Raw genomic sequence first — 19,906 nt, 5'->3', positions numbered from 1 at the left:
ATGTTTATTACAATCAGATTACATATGTATGTGTGTTTATCTATAAATATGACCCCAATTTTAGTTATGGCTTATCTTATATTCTTTCTTAGCTGATTTTCGATGGTAGTTTTATCTTAAGTGAGCAGTCATTGAGATAGTTTTATTTTTTCCATGTGTTTAATGATGAATATATATTTCCTTTTGTGAGAAAAACACTTTTGTGATTTGAAGGTAATTTTCAAAAGGATTTATAATTCTGTATTTTTTTCCGTTTTTCTTTAAAACTTATTTTAAAAACACATAACATAAAATTTACTGTCTTAAATCTATTGAAGTGTACATTTCAGGGCCAAGCGTGGTTGTGGCTCTCTGTAATCCCAGGATTTTGTGAGGCCAAGGCAGGAGGATACCTGGAGCCCAAAAGTTTAAGAGCCGCCTGGGGAACATATGGAGACCTCTCTCTATAAAAAAATTTAATAATAGCCAAGCATTGGTGGTGTGCACCTGTGGTCCCAGCTACTTGGGAGATTGAGAGGGAGTCAAAATTGTGCCACTACACTGCAGGTTGGGGGACAGAGTGAGACCCTGTCTCAAAAAAAAGTTGTTCATTTCAGGCATGTTAAGTATATTCACAGTTATGCAAAAGACTTCTAGAAACTTTACATCTTATAAAACTAAAACTTAATTCCCATTAAGTAACAACTGCTCATTTTACCCTCTCTCCAGCCCTTGACAGACAAACCTTCAACTTTCTGTTTTATGATTTTTGACTACTTATGATACCTCATATAGCTGGGTGTGGTGGCTTACACCTGTAATCCCATCACTTTGGGAGGCTGAGGCAGGCAGATCACCTGAGATTGGGAGTTTGAAACCAGCCTGACCAACATGGAGAAACCCTGTCTCTACTAAAAATACAAAAAAGTTAGCTGGGCATGGTGGCATATGCCTATAATCCCAGCTGCTTGGGAGGCTGAGATAGGAAAATCGCTTGAACCTGGGAGGTGGAGGTTGTAGTGAGCCAAGATCGGGCCATTGCACACTCCAGCCTGGTCAACAAGAGTGAAACTCCGTCTCAAAAAAAAAAAAAAAGATATCTCATATAAGTGGAATCATATAGTATCCATAATTTTGTTACTGGTTTAATTCAGGTGACATAATATTCTCAATCTTCATCTTAAAATGTGACAAGATTGTTATTTTTAAGGTGGAATAATATTCCATCATATGTATATGTTACATTTTTGATATGTTTATAAATCAAGAGACATCTGGGTTGCTTCAGCCTTTTGACTTTTGTGAATACTGGTACAATAAACATATATTTTCAAATATGTCTTCCAGGTCCTGTGTTACATATTTTGTTTCTTTTGTTGTTTGTTGTTTTTATTTTTATTTTTTTTTTGAGATTGAGTCTCCCAGGCTGGAGTGTAGTCGTGCAATCTTGGCACACTGCAACCTCTGCCTTTGGGGTTCAAGCAATTCTCCTACCTCAGCCTCCCAAGTTCCTGGGATTACAGGTGCACGTAACATCACCCATCTAGTTTTTGTATTTTTAGTAGACATGGTGTTTCACCATGGTGGCCAGGCTGGTTTTGAACTTCTGACCTCAGGTGATCTGCCCATCTCGGCCTCCCAGTGTGCTATGATTACAGGCTTGAGCCACTGCACCTCGCCTGTGTTACGTATTTTAGATAAAGATTTATAAATGAGGAACATTTCTAACATTTTAAAATAATGGCTGCATCATTATTTTCCACCAGCAGTCAACATGGGTTTCATTCTTACTGCATCATCAACAGATTTGGTGTATTAAAAAAAATTATAGTGGCCATTCTAATGGGTGTGAGGTGATTTTGTTTGTTATGTTTCTTTTTTCATTTCTCCACAAATTAGTAATTTTGTGTGCGCTTTCAAATGCATTTTCCCATTTTGTGTATTTTTTTGAGAATTTGTCCATTTCTAAATCAAGTTATTCAAATTTACTGTTTTAAGAGTCATTTATATATTTTGAATATTAACTCCTTTAACAAGTAATATGTAAATGTTTTCAGCTATTTTCTAAGGGACGTTGTCACTCCTGAAATTTTTTTCTTTTGGAAATTTTTAAGTATAGTGTAGTTAAACTTTTTTGTTCTTTTATTTGTTGCTCAAACATTTAATGTCGTACCTAAGAAAATGGTGCCAAGACCAATGTCATGTCTTTTTTTTTTGTATTTTTTCTTTCTTTCTTTCTTTTTTGAGACGGAGTCCTGCTCTGTCACCCAGGCTGGAGTGCAGTAGCGCAATCTCAGCTCACTGCAAGCTCTGCTTCCTGGGTTTACGCCATTCTCCTGCCTCAGCCTCCCAAGTAGCTGGGACTACAGGCGCCCGCCACCATGCCCGGCTACGTTTTTTGTATTTTTAGTAAAGACGGGGTTTCACCGTGTTAGCCAGGATGGTCTCGATCTCCTGACCTCATGATCCGCCCGCCTTAGCCTCCCAAAGTGCTGGGATTACAGGCATCAGCCACCGTGCCCGGCTTGTTTTGTATTTTTTCTAAAAGATTTGTTTATTTTGTCTAAGTATTTTATTTAAAATATATATATATTTTTTTATTTTTTTTGAGATGGAGTCTCGCTCTATCGCCCAGGCTGGAGTGCAGTGGCGCGATCTCGGCTCATTGCAAGCTCCGCCTCCCTGGTTCACGCCATTCTCCTGCCTCAGCCTCTCCGAGTAGCTGGGACTACAGGTGCCCACCACCACGCCCGGCTAATTTTTTTGTACTTTTTAGTAGAGACGGGGTTTCACCGTGGTCTCGATCTCCTGACCTCGTGATCCTCCCGCCTCGGCCTCCCAAAGTGCTGGGATTACAAGCGTGAGCCACCGCGCCCAGCCTGAACAATGAAATTTTTTGACCCCTGAGCAAGAATATGTTGAAGAGTGTGTTTTATATTCACATACTTTTGAATTTGCCATTTGACTTTTGCTTTTAATTCCTAGTTTCATTCAGTTTTTGTTAGAAAACACACAATGTACAATTTTAGTCTTTTTAAATTTTGTTGTTGTTGTTGTTGTTTTGAGACAAGATCTTACCGTCATCCAGGCTGGAGTGCAGTAGCATAATTTTGGTTCACTGTAGCCTCAGTCTCCTGGGCTCAAGTGATCCTTTCACATCAGTTTCCTGAGTAGCTAGGACTACAGACATGCACTACCATGTCTGGCTAATTGTGTGCTTGTTTGTAGTGTTAGGATGTCAATATGTTGCCCAGGCTGGTTTCAAACTTTTGGCCCCAGGGGATTCTGTTACCTTGGTCTCCCAAAATGTTAGGATTATAGGCAAGAGCCACTGTTCCCAGTCAGTATTTTAAAATTTAATAAAACTTGCTCTGTGTCCTAACAGAATACACCAGATGCAAATAAGAATATTGTGTATTATCTTGGTTTTGACTGGAGAGTTTTGTATGTGTCTGTGAAGCCTAGTTGGTCTATAACATGGTTTGGATATTCATGTTGTCCAAACCTCATGCTGCAATATAAATCCTCAATGTTGGTTGTGGGACCTGGTGGGACACGTTTGGATCATGGGGGCAAATTTCTCATGAATGGCTTGGTATATCCTCTTGGTAACCAAAACCTTTTCATTCTATTAGTTCAAATGAGAGCTGGTTCATTAAAAGAACCTGGGTCCTTCACCTCACACTTGCTCTGTCTCTTACCATATAACACGTCCAGTTACTCTTTGCCTTCCACCATGATTTTAAGCTTCCTGAAATCCTCACCAGAAGCAGATGCTGGCACACACTTCTTATACAGTCTGCCAAACTGTGAGCCAAATAAACCTTTTCCTTTATAAATTATGCACTGTCAAGTATTCCTCTATATGCAAAATAATTAATATAGTCTATAATGTTAGCTAAGTTTTCTGTTTCTTATTTTTTATCTGAATTTTATATTTATTATTGCAAATGGGGTCTTGATGTCTACAATTATTATGTTGCCATGTGTGTCTTGCTTCACTTTTGTCAATAGTTGCTTTATATGTTTTGGAGCCCTGATGTTATATACACACATTTATATAAATAGATAAATATTACAGTTATAGATTCCTGCTAAATCAACTCACTTTACTATAATATCAGTCTATGTCTCATGGTAGTACCTGACCTAAGGCATATTATGTGTAATATAATTACGACCACATCATTCAATTGTGGTTGCTATTTTCATGGAATATACATTTTTTTTTTCATTTTTTATTTTCAGCCTATTTGACTCAATGCAAAATGAGTCTCTTGTAGGCAGGGTACTGTATGCTTTTTAAAAAACCACTCAGGCTTTCTATTTCTTTTTTTATATATAATTTTATTTATTTATTTATTTATTATTTATTTATTTTTTTTGAGACGGAGTCTCGCTCTGTCACCCAGGCACCCAGGCTGGAGTGCAGTGGCGCGATCTCGGCTCAGCGTCTGCCTCCTGGGTTCAAGCAATTCTCCAGCCTCAGCCCCCCAGGTACCTGGGAGTACAGGCATGTGCCACCACAGCCAGCTAATTTTTTTTTTTTTTCGAGACAGAGTCTCGCTCTGTTGCCCAGGCTGGAGTGCAGTGGCGCGATCTCGGCTCACTGCAAGCTCCACCTCCCGGGGTCACGCCATTCTCCTGCCTCAGCCTCTCCGAGTAGCTGGGACTACAGGCGCCCGCCACCACGCCCAGCTAATTTTTTGCATTTTTAGTAGAGACGGGGTTTCACCGTGGTCTCGATCTCCTGACCTCATGATCCACCTGCCTCGGCCTCCCAAAGTGCTGGGATTACAAGCGTGAGCCACCGTGCCCGGCCATATTTATTTATTTATGTATTTATTTATTTTCTTTTGTGACGGAATTTCACTCTTGTTGCTCAGGCTGAAGTACTATTGTGCGATCTCAGCTCACTGCAACCTATGCTTCCCGGGTTCAAGCGATTTTCCTGCCTCAGCCTTCTGAGTAGCTGGGATTAAAGGCATCTGCCACCACACCTGGCTAATTTTTTTGTATTTTTACTAGTGACGGGATTTCACCATGATGGCCGGGCTGGTCTTGAATGCCTGACCTCAGGTGATCTATATATTGTCCTTCTTTGTCTTTTTGAAGTTTTGACTTAAAGTACATTTTATAAAATATGACAGTTTTTGACTTAAGATGTAGCTTGTGTAATATTATTTTGACCTGTTCTGCTCTCATTTTGTTAATATTTACATGAAATTTCTACTTCCATCTTGCCACTTTCAGTCTTTGTCATCAGACCTCAGGTGACTTGTAGAAAAGCAAGTTGGATCTTGATTTTTAATTTTTTTTTTTTTTTTTTAGAAGAAGTCTCACTCTGCCACTCAGACTGAGTGCACTTGTTCAAGCGATTCTCCTACCTCAGCCTCCTGAGTAGCTGGAATTACAGGCATGCACCACCATGCCTGGCTAATTTTTGTATTTTTAGTAGAGATGGGGTTTCACCATGCTGGTCAGGCTGATTAAATTTTTTTAATAAACCTTTTTATTGAAAGTATGTTTCTTGACTGGAAAGATAATTATATATATTTAAATAGTTTTCTGAAAGAAAAAAACTAATGTTATTTATTTATTTATTTATACTGAGACGGAATCTTGGTCTGTCATACAGGCTGGAGTGAAATGGTACAATCTTGGCTCACTGCAACCTCTGCCTCCCAGGTTCAAGTAATTCTCCTGTCTCAGCCTCCTGTGTAGCTGGGATTACAGGCACCCACCACCGTGCCTGGCTAATTTTTGGTATTTTTAGTAGAGATGGGGTTATGCCATGTTGGCCAGGCTGGTCTTGGACTCCTGACCTCCGGTGATTCATCCGCCTTGGCCTCCCAATGTGCTGGGATTACAGATGTGAGTGACTGCGCCTGGCCAATGTTATTTTATTAATTGTTTTATTTGATTCTTTTATCTTTGTCTCTTTTTCTCTGTTTTTTTTTTTGTGTTTTTTTAATTTTTGTATTGATATGCTTTTAATTTTTTTTCTTATTTTCTTTCGTGTATCTAGGCAGATATTTTCTTAGTGGTATCTAGGGGATTACATAAAACCTCTAAAAGATCCAACAGTATACTTTAATGCAGTAAAATATTAACTTCAGTTGCATGCAAAAATTCTTCATTACATCTGCCTTTAACTTTGTTATTGATTTTGCTAATTCTACTTTTTATGTTATATATTCATTAACAAAGGTTATAATAATTCCTCTACTTCTGTCTTTTGCATTTTAGAGAATAACTAAAAGTGTTTTCTGTGCCATTATGATAATAAGTAAGGAATTCTATTTTTGTATATGTGCATATCTTTTCCAGAAAGTTATGTATTTTCATATGATCATGTGTTGTTTTCTTTTATTATGTTATTTTCAGTGGAAGAAACTTCTTTCAGCATCTTTGATAGGTAGGGCATATGCAGTGCCAATATACTTTCTTAGGATTTGGTTATTTTGGAAGGACTCCTTTTTATATGGTAGTATGATTTTGCTGATGGTAATATTTTCTGCAAAAATTTTTTTTGATAAATTCACTGGTTATCTTATAAGACTATGCTTATAAATGACACATCATTTTTATCTTGCAGTACCTAAAATTCTCTTCTTATCTGTGATTTTTGAAATTTTGCTTTTAGGTGTGTTTGTGATAAATATCTTTTTGTGTATCCTGGTTTGTTCAGCTTCTTCATATTTACATTATTTTTTCTTTTAAGAAATTTTTAAGTTATTTTTTGTATTTTTTATAGCCACAATTTTTGTTTTTTTCTATTTTAATATTTTTTCTTGTTATCCTCATTTTTCTGATCTTCAGTAGTGGTCTGTGTTCCTATTTCACTTACTGAATATCATTCAATTTCTTTTATGTTATTTATTTATTTATTTATTTATTTATTTATTTATTTATTTTCTGAGACAGAGTCTCACTCTATCGTCCAGGCTAGAGTTGCAGTGGCATGATCTTGGCTCACAGCAACCTACCCCTCCCAGGTTCAAGTGAGTCTCCTGCCTCACTCTCCCAGTAGCTGGGATTACAGGTGCATACTGCCACATTTGGCTGATTTTTGTATTTTTAGTAGAGATAGGCTTTCACTCTGTTGGCCAGGCTGATCTTGAACTCCTGACCTCAAATGGTCCACCCACCCCAGCCTCTCAAAGTGCTGGGATTACAGGCATGAGCCACTGTTCCTGTCCTATTTTGTTTTTTTTTGAGACAGCCTTGCTCTGTTGCCCAGCCTGGCCAGCAGCGGTACAGTCACTCACTGCAACCTTCCCGTCTTGGGTTCAAGCAATTCTTGTGTGTCAGTTTCCTAAGTAGCTGGGATTACAGGCACATGCCACCACACCCAGCTAATTTTTGTATTTTTAGTAGTTACAGGATTTCACCATGTTGGCCAGGCTGGTCTCAAACTCCTGACCTCATGTGATTTTCCTACCTTGGCTTCCCAATGTGTTAGAATTACAGGAATGAGCTTCCAAGCTTGGCCTGTTCAATTTATTCTGAATTTTAAAAATTACTTTATACACTTTTTATGGTCACTTTTGAAAATTTTCTAATTTTTTTGATGGGCCATGTTGCCCAAATATTTTGTGTACATTGTAATCTTTGATTGAGATTCAGGCATTAACAAAAAGCTACCTGTTCCAATCTTTATAATATAGTTTTGTCCTTGTGTAGTCTGAAATCAATTGTTTTGGCTAGAGATTCTGGGAGTTTCTCAAACATGCTTTCAGGATGTGTCTTGTCTAAAATTTGGTGTTTATTGTTTAGTTAAATCAGCTTATTCATATTTCTTCTTAATAATCAGTAATCACTTGCTATAGCCATTCCTGTTTGGATTACTGCAGTTTCTCTGCTTCTGTAACATTTACTTTTAGACTCAGCAGACTCAAACTGTCATTCTAACATATCACTATTTCAGCATTTTATGTTATGGGAAACATTAGCCGGTACCTAAAAAAGTTCATAGATGCCAGATATAAAGATGTATGTGCCAATATTTTTCTTATTTATTTATTTATTTTTGAGACGGAGTCTTGCTCTGTCCTCCAGGCTGGAGTGCAGTGGCGCGATCTCGGCTCACTGCAAGCTCTGCCTCCCGGGTTCTCGCCATTCTCCTGCCTCAGCCTCCCGAGTAGCTGGGACTACAGGCGCCCGCCACACGCCCGGCTAATTTTTTTTTTTGTATTTTTAGTAGAGACGGGGTTTCACCGTGTTAGCCAGGATGGTCTCGATCTCCTGACCTCGTGATCCGCCCGCCTCGGCCTCCCAAAGTGCTGGGATTACAGGCTTGAGCCACCGAGCCCGGCCTATTATTCTTATTTTTTTAAAAAAACCAGGAGTTGGCAATTTATATTTGCGTGTGTTTGTGTGTGAGACAGAGTCTCACTCTCTTACCTAGGCTGGAGAGCAGTGGCATAATCTTAGCTCACTACAATCTTCGTCTCCACAGTTGGAGCAATTCTGCCTCAGCCTCCAGGTAGCTGGGATTACAGGTACCTGTTACCATGCCTGGCTAATTTTCTGTATTTTTAGTTGAGATAGGGTTTCACCATGTTGGTCAGGCTGGTCTCAGTCTCCTCACCTTAGGTGATCCACCTGCCTTGCCTTACCAAAGTGCTGGGGTTACAGGCATTAGCCATCATGCCTGGCCAACAATTTAATTTTTTTTTTTTTTTTTTGAGATGGCGTCTCGCTCTGTTGCCCAGACTGGAGTGCAGTGGTGTAATCTTGGCTCACTGCAGGCTTTGCCTCCCTGGCTCAAGCAATTCTCTGCCACAGCCTTCCAAGTAGCTGGGATTAAATGTGCCCGCCACCATGCCTGGCTAATTTTTTCTATTTTTAGTAGAGACAAGGTTTCACCATCTTGACCAGGCTTGTCTTGAACTCCTGACCTCATGATCCACCCACCTCAGCCTCCCAAAGTGCTGTGATTACAGGCATAAGCCACCATGCCCAACTGGCAATTTACTTTTAAAAGCACAATGTTATACTGGGCAGCAGGAAGAGCTGTGTCGGGTATAACTAACAGAGCTTTCTTTTTCTTCTATGTGGCTATTTGCATTCTGCTCACCTGGGGCCCTTCACACACTTAACTCATTTATAAATTTTTTACAATTTTATTTTTGTCAGTATGTTTTTGTTACATTTATATGTCTAGGAAGAAGTTAGAACTGGTGGTATTTTGCTATGTCATCTTGCTTATGTAGTTTGTATAATTTTATAGGTTAGATTTGTAATGTATATTTATCTGAGTCTAGCAATTGAAGTAATGTGTTTTTATTGTTTCTTTTAGTTATAAGTTCTCATTTTGCCCAAGACCTTTGGCCAGAGAACATACAAGATTCTTTCCAAATAGGGATGCTGAGAAGATATGAAAAATGCAGACATGACAATTTACAGTTAAAAAAAGGCTGTAAAAGCTTGGGTGAGCATAAGGTGCACAAAGGAGGTTATAATGGACTTAACCAATGTTTGACAACTACCCAGAAAAAAATATTTCAATGTGATAAATATGGAAAAGTCTTTCATAAGTTTTCAAATTCAAACACATATAAGATAAGACATACTGGAATAAATCTTTTCAAATGTATAATATGTGGCAAAGCTTTTAAACGGTCCTCAACCCTTACTACGCATAAGAAAATTCATACTGGAGAGAAACCTTACAGATGTGAAGAATGTGGCAAAGCTTTTAACCAATCTGCAAACCTTACTACACATAAAAGAATTCATACCGGAGAGAAACCCTACAGATGTGAAGAATGTGGCAAAGCCTTTAAGCAGTCCTCAAACCTTACTACACATAAGAAAATTCATACTGGAGAGAAACCCTACAAATGTGAAGAATGTGGCAAAGCCTTCAACCGATCCACAGACCTTACTACACATAAGATAGTTCATACTGGAGAGAAACCTTACAAATGTGAAGAATGTGGCAAAGCCTTTAAGCACCCCTCACACGTTACTACACATAAGAAAATTCATACTAGAGGGAAACCCTACAAATGTGAAGAATGTGGCAAATCCTTTAAGCACTGCTCTAACCTTACTATACATAAGAGAATTCATACAGGAGAGAAGCCCTACAAATGTGAAGAATGTGGCAAAGCTTTTCACCTATCCTCACACCTTACTACACATAAGATACTTCATACTGGAGAGAAACCCTACAGATGTAGAGAATGTGGCAAAGCTTTTAACCATTCCACAACCCTTTTTTCACATGAGAAAATTCATACTGGAGAGAAACCCTACAAATGTGATGAATGTGGCAAAACCTTTACCTGGCCCTCAATCCTCTCCAAACATAAAAGAACTCATACTGGAGAGAAACCCTACAAATGTGAAGAATGTGGCAAATCCTTTACTGCATCCTCAACTCTAACTACACATAAGAGAATTCATACTGGAGAGAAACCTTACAAATGTGAAGAATGTGGCAAAGCTTTTAACTGGTCCTCAGACCTTAATAAACATAAGAAAATTCATATTGAACGAAACCCCTACATAGTGAAGAATGTGACAAATCTTTTAAATGTTCCTCCACTTTTAATTAGCATAAGATAATTCATACTGGAGGGAAACCCTATGAATGTGATGAATGTGGGAAAGCCTTTAACCAGCCCTGGACTCTGGCTAAATATGAGAATTTATATGGAACATAAACCCTACAAATATTAAGAATATGACAAAGCTTTTTAAGGAAGTTCTCAACCCTCATTACACATAATTCATACCAAACAGAAACCCTACAGGTGTGAAGAATGTGGCAAAACCCATAACAAGTTCTCAATTCCTTTTTTTTTTTTTTTTTTTTCGAGATGGAGTTTCACTCTTGTCACCAAGGCTGGAGTGCAATGACATGATCTTGGCTCACTGCAACCTCTGCCTCCTGGGTTTAAGCCATTCTTCTGCCTCAGCCTCCCAAGTAGCCGGGATTACAGGTGCCCAACACCACGCCTGGCTAATTTTTTGTATTTTTAGTAGAGATGGGGTTTCACAATGTCAGCCAGGCTGGTCTCGAACTCCTGATCTCAGGTAATCCACCTGCCTTGGCCTTCCAAAGTGCTGGGGTTACAGGCGTGAGCCACCATGCCTGGCTACAAGTTCTTAATTCTTAAGAGACATGGTGATAATTCATGCTGAAGAGGAAATCTAGAAACCTGAAAGATGCGACAGTGCTTTTACCAACACCTCCAAATTTCCTGTACATAAAAATAAATTATACTAGTGTAATACCCTAGAAATGTATAAAATGTGACAAAGCCCTTATATGATTGTCATACATGATTGTGGGTGATATAATTCATACTTCCAAAACTCCCATAAGTGTGAAGAATGTGGCAAAATATTTTATTAGTGCTTATACCTTATTTCACAGGAAAGCTCTTATCCTTGAGAAAAATTGTACAAATACAAAGAATATGGAAAAGCCATTAATGCCTACTCACATCTTACTGAACAGAAGAAGGTTCTTAGTTAATAAAGCATTAAAAGCGCAATTACTGTCAAAAAATCTTTCAGAAAATAGAAGTCTTTAAAGTGAAGAATGTTTATTCTGAAGACAGGCATTACAAATATAAAGGGGGTTGTAGTGCCTTTACTTGTGTCACAGATCTTAGTGCACACATTTAGTACTAGAGGAAAACCCTGAAGCAGTTGCTCAAGCTTTGTTTGAGGGAATCAAGGGAATTTATATTGAGAATAGTACCGCAAATGTAATGAATGGAAAGACTTTTTTTCTTTTCCAAAAACTACAGCTTAGGAAACACCAGAGGGTTTATACCAAAATATATTTTTGCAGATGCAGTAAATACAAAAAAATATTTAATTCAAAATTGATTCTATGTAAATATCAGAGAATTTTCCATAGAATAATTAAGGTGCAGACACTTCAGACATTACATTAAATCAGAATGTTCAGTATAAAAACTAATCACAGCTACAGATGTTAGATAAATTATTTCTATATAATTTTAAAGTGGATTTTTGAAGCACTGTAATTACATTGAAAGTATATTTGTTTTCTTGAAAAAATCTTTTTGAAAAGTGAATAATGATATAATACAGCTTTCACATTGCTTTATGTTATTTTATTCCTATTGTATTCACATGTGAAAGCATGTGATCAATTGTTGTTGCATTGGAGATATTAGAGATTGTTTTTTATTAGTTGGGCATTATGTATGACCTTTTCTATAAAAGAGTAAGGACATTAAAATGTAAGATGCATGATGAAAATAGAAGGGAGAGGCTCTTCGTAGTTAACTGATATTAAGTAATGTGTAAGCTGGGGGTTCATGTTCTCATTTGTATAATCACATCCTATGACTTAATGTTGATGCTTTGAATGTCTTTTGGATGGTCTAACCTGCATTAACATGTATGCAGAACATCTTAAAACTTTTTTCAAAAATCATAATGAAATATTAATAAACAAAGATAAAAAATAAGGTGGGGTTTCAGAGTAATCCTTTTCTACATTATACTGAGAGAAAGAAATTATTAATTATAGTTAAAAATATTAAAATACAGCCAGATATATTTATTAGTTTAGACAGGTTTTAATATAATGTTTATGGTTTTTTAAATATAAAGTTGTATGGGATGGGCGCAGTGGCTCATGCCTGTAATCCTAGCACTTTGGGATGCTGAGGCAGATGGATCACTTGAGGTCAGGAGATTGAGACCAGCCTGACCAACATGGAGAAACCCCATCTCTACTAAAAATACAAAAATCAGCTGGGCATGATGGCACATGCCTATAATTCCAGCTATTCAGGAGGCTGAGGCAAGAGAATTGCTTGAACCTGGGAGTTCTCGGACCTGAAGTGATCCGCCCACCTTGGCCTCCCAAAGTGCTGGGATTACAGGCATGAGCCACCCCACCCTGCCTATTTTTTTCTTATTGAAATTTATTATTAGTATTTGTGGGTATATTGTATGTGTATATATTTATGCCTTTTATGGTATATTTTGATTCAGGCATACAATATGTAGAAATTTCATTAGGGTAAATAAGATATCCATCACCTCTAGCGTTTATCATTTGTATTACAAACTGTAATTATACACTTTTAGTGCAGGATTTAGTGAAGCAGGTGGATTGCCTGAGGTCAGGAGTTCAAGATCAGCCTGGCCAACATGGTGAAACCCCGTCTCTACTAAAAATACAAAAATTAGCTGGACATGGTCGCGCACACCTGGAGGCTGAGGCAGGATAATCGCTTGAACCCCGGAGGGAAGGTTGCAGTGAGCTGAGATCACACCACTGCACTCTAGCCTGGGTGACAGAGCGAGACTCCATCTCAAAAAAAGAGAAATATAAAAAAAATCTTACATTTCTGAGTCCTGAAAAGTTATTAATAAATATTTGTTATATAGTTTTATTTGAACATGTAGTCCCTCTGTCTGCAAACATACAGACTTTTAGTGGTAATTTACATAGAGTTAACTATACACAAATTACTCTGAAGATAAACCTTAGGTGTAAGAAAATTATGAAGTAAGTGTGTTTGTGTGTGTGTTTGTACATATTCTCAGAAGAACAATTATTCAAACAAATTGTTTTAATAGGGTGACTAATAGAAAACTAAACATCTCAAAAATGCTGAAAGCAAATCTATACTTTCTGCTTTGTCTTGAATTTATTAATGTAAAATTGTATGGCTTATGGTTCGGATTCTTCCCAGAATCTGCCTATTAAAGCACAGGCAACTTTCTCTCCAGAAATAACACTCTTGAGTGTAACAATAAAAGCCCTTTTTGAAAAGAAAACAAAAAATCTTTTTAACATTTATATTAATAAAAATTTAACTAAAATTGAATAATTGGGTATGTTTTTATTGTTCTTGTGTGTGTGAATGTATAAAACGGTACAAAAAATAATTTAAGCCAGAAAAAAGGTTAGTTAATATTTATAATGAATAAAACTGGAAAGTAGTTAATTATTTTTTTTTAGTCTGTTACTTGTGATTATTTTATTTTATTATTATTATACTTTAAGTGTACATGTGCACAAGATGCAGGTTTGATACATAAGTATACATGTACCATGTTGGTTTGCTGCACCCATCAACTCATTTACATTAGGTATTTCTCCTAATGCTATCATTCCCCCAGCCCCCCACCCCCCAACAGGTCCCGGTGTGTGATGTTCCCCACTCTATGTCCAAGTGCCGAGTTGAGTTCCCACCTATGAATGAGAACATGCAGTGTTTGGTTTTCTGCCTTTGTGATAGTTTGCTGAGAATGGTGGTTTCCAGCTTCATCCATGTCCCTGCAAAGGACATAAACTCATCCTTTTTTATGGTTACATAGTATTCCATGGTGTATATTTGCCACATTTTCTTAATCCAGTCTATCATTGATGGACATTCGGGTTGGTTCCAAGTCTCTGCTATTGTGAATAGTGCCACAGTAAACATATGTGTGCATGTGTCTTTATAGTAGCATGATTTATTTTAATTAGATCCCATTTGTCTATTTTGGCTTTTGTTGCTATTGCTTTTGGTGTTTTTGTCATGAAGTCCTTGCCCATGCCTATGTCCTGAATGGTACTGCCTGGGTTTTCTTTGAGGGTTTTTATGGTTTTAGGTCTAATACTTAAGTTTTTAATCCATCTTGGGTTCATTTTTGTATAAAGTGTAAGGAAGGGATCCAGTTTTAGCTTTCTACATATGGCTAGCCAGTTTTCCCAGCACCATTTATTAAATAGGAAATCCTTCCTCATTTCTTGTTTTTGTCAAGTTTGTCAAAGATCAGATGGTTGTAGATGTGTGGTGTTATTTCTGAGGACTCTGTTCTGTTCTATTGGTCTATATATCTGTTTTGGTACCAGTACCCTGCTGTTTTGGTTACTGTAGCCTTGTAGTATAGTTTGAAGTCAGGTAGTGTAATGCCTCCAGCTTTGTTCTTTTTGCTTAGGATTGTCTTGGCTATATGAGCTCATTTTTAGTCCCATATGAACTTTAAATTAGTTTTTTCCAATTCTGTGAAGAAAGTCATTGGTAGGTTGATGGGGATGGCATTGAATCTATAAATTTCATGATATTGATCCTTCCTATCCATGAGCATGGAATGTTCTTCCATTGATTTGTGTCCTCTTTTATTTCATTGAGCAGTGGTTTTTTAGCTCTCCTTGAAGAGGTCCTTCACATCCTTTGTAAGTTGGATTCCTAGGTATTTTATTCTCTTTGTACCAATTGTGAATGGGAGTTCACTCATGATTTGGCTCTCTGTTATTGGTGTATAGGAATGCTTGTGATTTTTGCACATTGATTTTGTATCCTGAGACTTTGCTGAAGTTGGTTATCAGCTTAAGGAGACTTTGGGCTGAGATGATGGGGTTTTCTAAATATACAATCATGTCATCTGCAAACAGGGACAATTTGACTTCCTCTTTTCCTAATTGAATACCCTTTATTTCTTTCTCTTACCTGATTACCCTGGCCAGAACTTCCAACAGTATGTTGAATATTGGTGAGAGAGGGCATCCTTGTCTTGTGCTGGTTTTCAAAGTGAATGCTTCTAGTTTTTGCCCATTCAGTATGATATTGGCTGTGGGACTGTCATAAATAGCTCTTATTATTTTCAGATACGTTTGATCAATACCTAGTTTATTGAGAGTTTTTAGCAAGAAGGCTGTTGAATTTTGTCAAAGGCCTTTTCGGCATCTATTGATATAATGTGGTTTTTGTCGTTGGTTCTGTTTATGTGATGGATTACGTTTATTGATTTGCCTATGTTGAACCAGACTTGCTTCCCAGGGACTAAGCCAACTTGATGAGCTTTTTGACGTGCTGCTGGATTTGGTTTGCCAGTATTTTATTGAGGATTTTTGCATCAATGTTCATCAGGGATATTGGTCTAAAATTCTCTTTTTTGTTGTGTCTCTGCCAGGCTTTGGTATCAGGATGATGCTGGCCTCATAAAATGAGTTACAGAGGATTCTCTGTTTTTCTATTGATTGGAATAGTTTCTGAAGGAATGGTAACAGCTCCTCTTTGTACCTCTGGTAGAATTTGGCTGTGAATCTGTCTGGTCCTGGACTTTTTTTGGTTGGTAGGCTATTAATTATTGCCTTGGCCAGGCACAGTGGCTCATGCCTGTAATCCCAGCACTTTGGGAGGCCAAGGCAAGCAGATCACGAGCTCAGGAGATTGAGACCATCCTGGCTAACACGGTGAAACCCTGTCTCTACTAAAAATACAATAAATTAGCTGGGCATGGTGGCACGTGCCAGTAATCCCAGCTACTCGGGAGGCTGAGGCAGGAGAATCACTTGAACCTGGGAGGCAGAGGTTGCAGTGAGCCGAAATCACAACACTGCACTCCAGCCTGGGTGACAGAGTGACACACCATCTCAAAAAAAAAAAAAAAAAAAGAAAAAAATTACTGCCGCAATTTCAGAGCCTGTTATTGGTCTATTCAGAGATTCAACTTCTTCCTGGTTTAGTCTTGGGAGGGTGTATGTGTCCAGGAATTTATCCATTTCTTCTAGATTTTCTAGTTTATTTGAGTAGATGTGTTTATAGTATTCTCTGATGGTAGTTTGTATTTCTGTGGGATCGGTGGTGATATCCCCTTTATCATTTTTTATTGCGTCTATTTGATTCTTCTTTCTTTTCTTCTTTATTAGTCTTGGTAGCAGTCTATCAATATTATTGATCTTTTCAAAAAAACAGCTCTTGAATTCATTGATTTTTTGAAGGGTTTTTGTGTCTCTCTTTCAGTTCTTCTCTGATCTTGGTTATTTCTTGCCTTCTGCTAACTTTTAAATTTGTTTGCTCTTGCTTGTCTAGTTCTTTTAATTGTGATGTTAGGGTGTCGATTTTAGATCTTTCCTGCTTTCTCTTGTGGGCATTTAGTGCTATAAATTTCCCTCTACACACTGCTTTAAATGTGTCCCAGAGATTCTGGTATGTTTTGTCTTTGTTCTCATTGGTTTCAAGGAACATCTTTATTTCTGTTTTCAATTCTTTATTTACCCAGTAGTCATTCAGAAGAAGGTTGTTCAGTTTCCATATAGTTGTGCAGTTTTGAGTGAGTTCTAATTTGATTGCACTGTGTTCTTAATCCTGAGTTCTAGTTTGTTTGCACTGTGGTCTGAGAGACAGTTTGTTGCGATTTCTGTTCTTTTACATTTGCCGAGGAGTGCTTTACTTCCAATTATGTGGTCAATTTTAGAATAAGTGTGATGTGCTGAGAAGAATGTATCTTCTGTTGATTTGGGGTGGAGAGTTCTGTAGATGTCTATTAGGTCAGCTTGGTGCAGAGCTGAGTTCAAGTCCTGTATATCCTTGTTAACCTTCTGTCTTGTTGATCTGTCTGATATCAACAGTGGGCTGTTAAAGTCTCCCATTATTATTGTGTGGGAGTCTAAGTCTCTTTGTAGGTCTCTAAGGACTTGCTTTATGAACCTGGGTGCTCCTATATTGGGTACATATATATTTAGGATAGTTAGCTATAGGTTACCCAGAAAAGGGTAACCTAGGTAAAAGTGCTCACTGGCATTATGGAACAACATATAGTAAGCTGTAGTGAATGATCAGTCTCTGGGATATTGATAGTCTACCAACAAGGCTGAACTCATTCTAATTCAATCAGCATATCTGCACCATTCTGGTGACTGAGGTTTACGCTATTCATTACAGAAATACCATGAAGACCAGTAGGTAATGTCCTAGAATTTAACTTATTTCAAAAGGCATACCTAATTTTTTTTTCACATTAGAAAAACCTTAAAAACAATGAATTTATAAATAATTAGCTTCTAATTATAGAGGATTCTACTATACTGTAATAGAAGATTAAACTGTAAACACCTTAATGTGAATATTTCTTGAATACATAATTATGTAGGCAGTTTCTTTTAGATTAACATGAAAAAACTAACAATTAGAGAAAACATTTGAAATGAGATAAAATTAATCAAAACCACATCTTTTCAAAGGCTTGGCATAATTGGCATGCTTTTGGAAATGGCCAGATGATTAACAAAAAACAAAGACAAGATTTGGGCTTTGCTCATTTGACCTTTTGAAATCTAAAATCCTGGCTAAGGTATTCAAAAGGAGTATTTTATAGATGGCTTCCCAGGGTTTCCAAGGCAATGAAAGAAAAATTTTGATAGGCAGAAATATGCACGCTATATACACACATTGCTCTTCTCTGATTTGTCTTAACAGTGAAAAATTGAAGATTGTAAATTTAGTCTTACAGTAAAATTAACAAAAGATTTGTTTTTGAAAAAAGCAAATGTATAAAATTAATGGGTAATAGATGCCATTAGTTGCTAAAAAATAGTATGACTAAATTCAATAAGTATCTAGCCATGCAAATAACAGCCCAATTAAATTGAGACCCTAACAGGTGCATGTGGAAAGCATTGCTGTGCAGTGTGCTGCACCTCCACTCAGCATTGTCTTCTGCCTCTTCACAGAGAAACGAATTTCCCCTGAGTGACTCAGGGTGCATACTGGGAACTGAGAATGCTGTGCTCAAAGTGATTACTGGAAACATGGTTAATACATCTCTTCCATATGATAGTAAAATGTTATAAATCTTGTTCTGCCTCAGAAAAACTTTTAGTAAAAGATTATAGTACTCAATTTGGGTTCGTGGAAAATTTCAATATTCCAGATAATTCAGACACTTAAATGTCAATGAAATCCCATAAAACACATTTGAATAAGATAAAGTCTTCTTAGTTAATAATTTTATATTACCAGTAAATTTTAGAAACCAATACTTTAAGGCAATGAGCAGTGTTTGACACGTGAGCAGCACCTAGCCAAGTGCTCTTCATGATCATTGTTAAAGCAGCAATAACACCACGTCATTTCCTGGGACCTGCTGGCCTGTTTTCCACTGATATAAAGTGGAGAAGGTATTGAAATGGCCAAAGGAGGGTGATATAAATTGAATTTTTATGTGAAACAAAATTTTAAATAAAAAATAGCATTTGATGTTGTACAACTATAGGTGAGATTTAGTGTGAGATCATATTTTTACTTATATTGATATAATAATTCACAATATTGTTATTTAGAATAATACTTCTTGTTTGCTCTATATTTGCTAGCTTTTGATCAAATCTTATCCGAGCTCAATAGAAATGAATGAAATGAATCTTTATTTTACCACAAGCATTGTTGATGCCTATGCTTGTTTTTCTTAAAATCCATTAGCTTTTAATGAAAGATTTAGACTTTTTTTAGTGTGTTGTTTATTTTATTTATTTATTTATATTTATTTATTTATTTAGAGACAGAGTCTTGCTCTGTCGCTGGAGTGCAGTGGCACAATCTCTGCTCACTACAACCTCCACCTCCCGGATTCAAGCAATTCTCCTGCCTCAGCCTCCTGAGTAGCTGGGATTACAGGGGTGCACCACCACACCCAGCTAATTTTTGTATTTTTAGTAGAAACGGGTTTTCACCATGTTGGTCAGGCTGGTCTCAAACTCCTGACCTCGTGATCCACCCGCCTCAGCCTCCCAAAGTGCTGGGATTACAGGCATGAGCCACCGCGCCCGGCCCAATGTGTTGGTTTATTGCTTAGAAGTGGCTGTCCTGCCAGAAAACTGCTATTCTCAGCTGTAACCACATTGACTAATAGTGAGTGGAAGTGAAATGGATAAAAAGCAAATGTGTTTTCTCTATATCTTTTTTCATCCATTGGCTGAAGAACAGGAGGATGCAGATGAAAGAAAATATAATCCCTGAAAGATCATGAAGAAGCTCCCTTAACCAGACAAAAAACCCATGGGGGATGTATTTTGTTGTTTTTTCATTATTGTACTCTCTACTTCTATGATTTAAAAAAAAATTTTTTTTTTTTGAGACAGAGTTTTCCTCTGTTGTTCAGGTTGGAAGACAGTGGCGCAATCTCGGCTCACTGCAACCTCCACTTC

At 37.4% G+C, this 19,906-nt stretch overlaps 1 protein-coding gene across 3 annotated transcripts in view; it reads left to right on the top strand.

Moving 5' to 3' along the window:
- ZNF253 (zinc finger protein 253) overlaps nt 1-12,066 on the top strand; it is an 85,557-nt gene extending 73,491 nt beyond the window's left edge. The window contains exon 4 of one of the 3 annotated variants that reach the window (XM_030820305.1): nt 9,284-12,066. In XM_030820305.1, the coding sequence (XP_030676165.1) occupies nt 9,284-10,557 (1,274 nt within the window). In that variant the 3' untranslated portion in view covers nt 10,558-12,066. The remainder of the gene's footprint in view (nt 1-9,283) is intronic. The other 2 variants (XM_030820306.1, XM_030820307.1) reach the window with 2 other exon arrangements.
- The last annotated feature ends 7,840 nt before the right edge of the window (nt 12,067-19,906 follow it).

Source organism: Nomascus leucogenys, chromosome 10 (assembly GCF_006542625.1).
Source record: "Nomascus leucogenys isolate Asia chromosome 10, Asia_NLE_v1, whole genome shotgun sequence".
NCBI classification, from domain to species: Eukaryota; Metazoa; Chordata; class Mammalia; order Primates; family Hylobatidae; genus Nomascus; species Nomascus leucogenys.
This window is presented reverse-complemented; position numbering and strand designations above follow the sequence as displayed.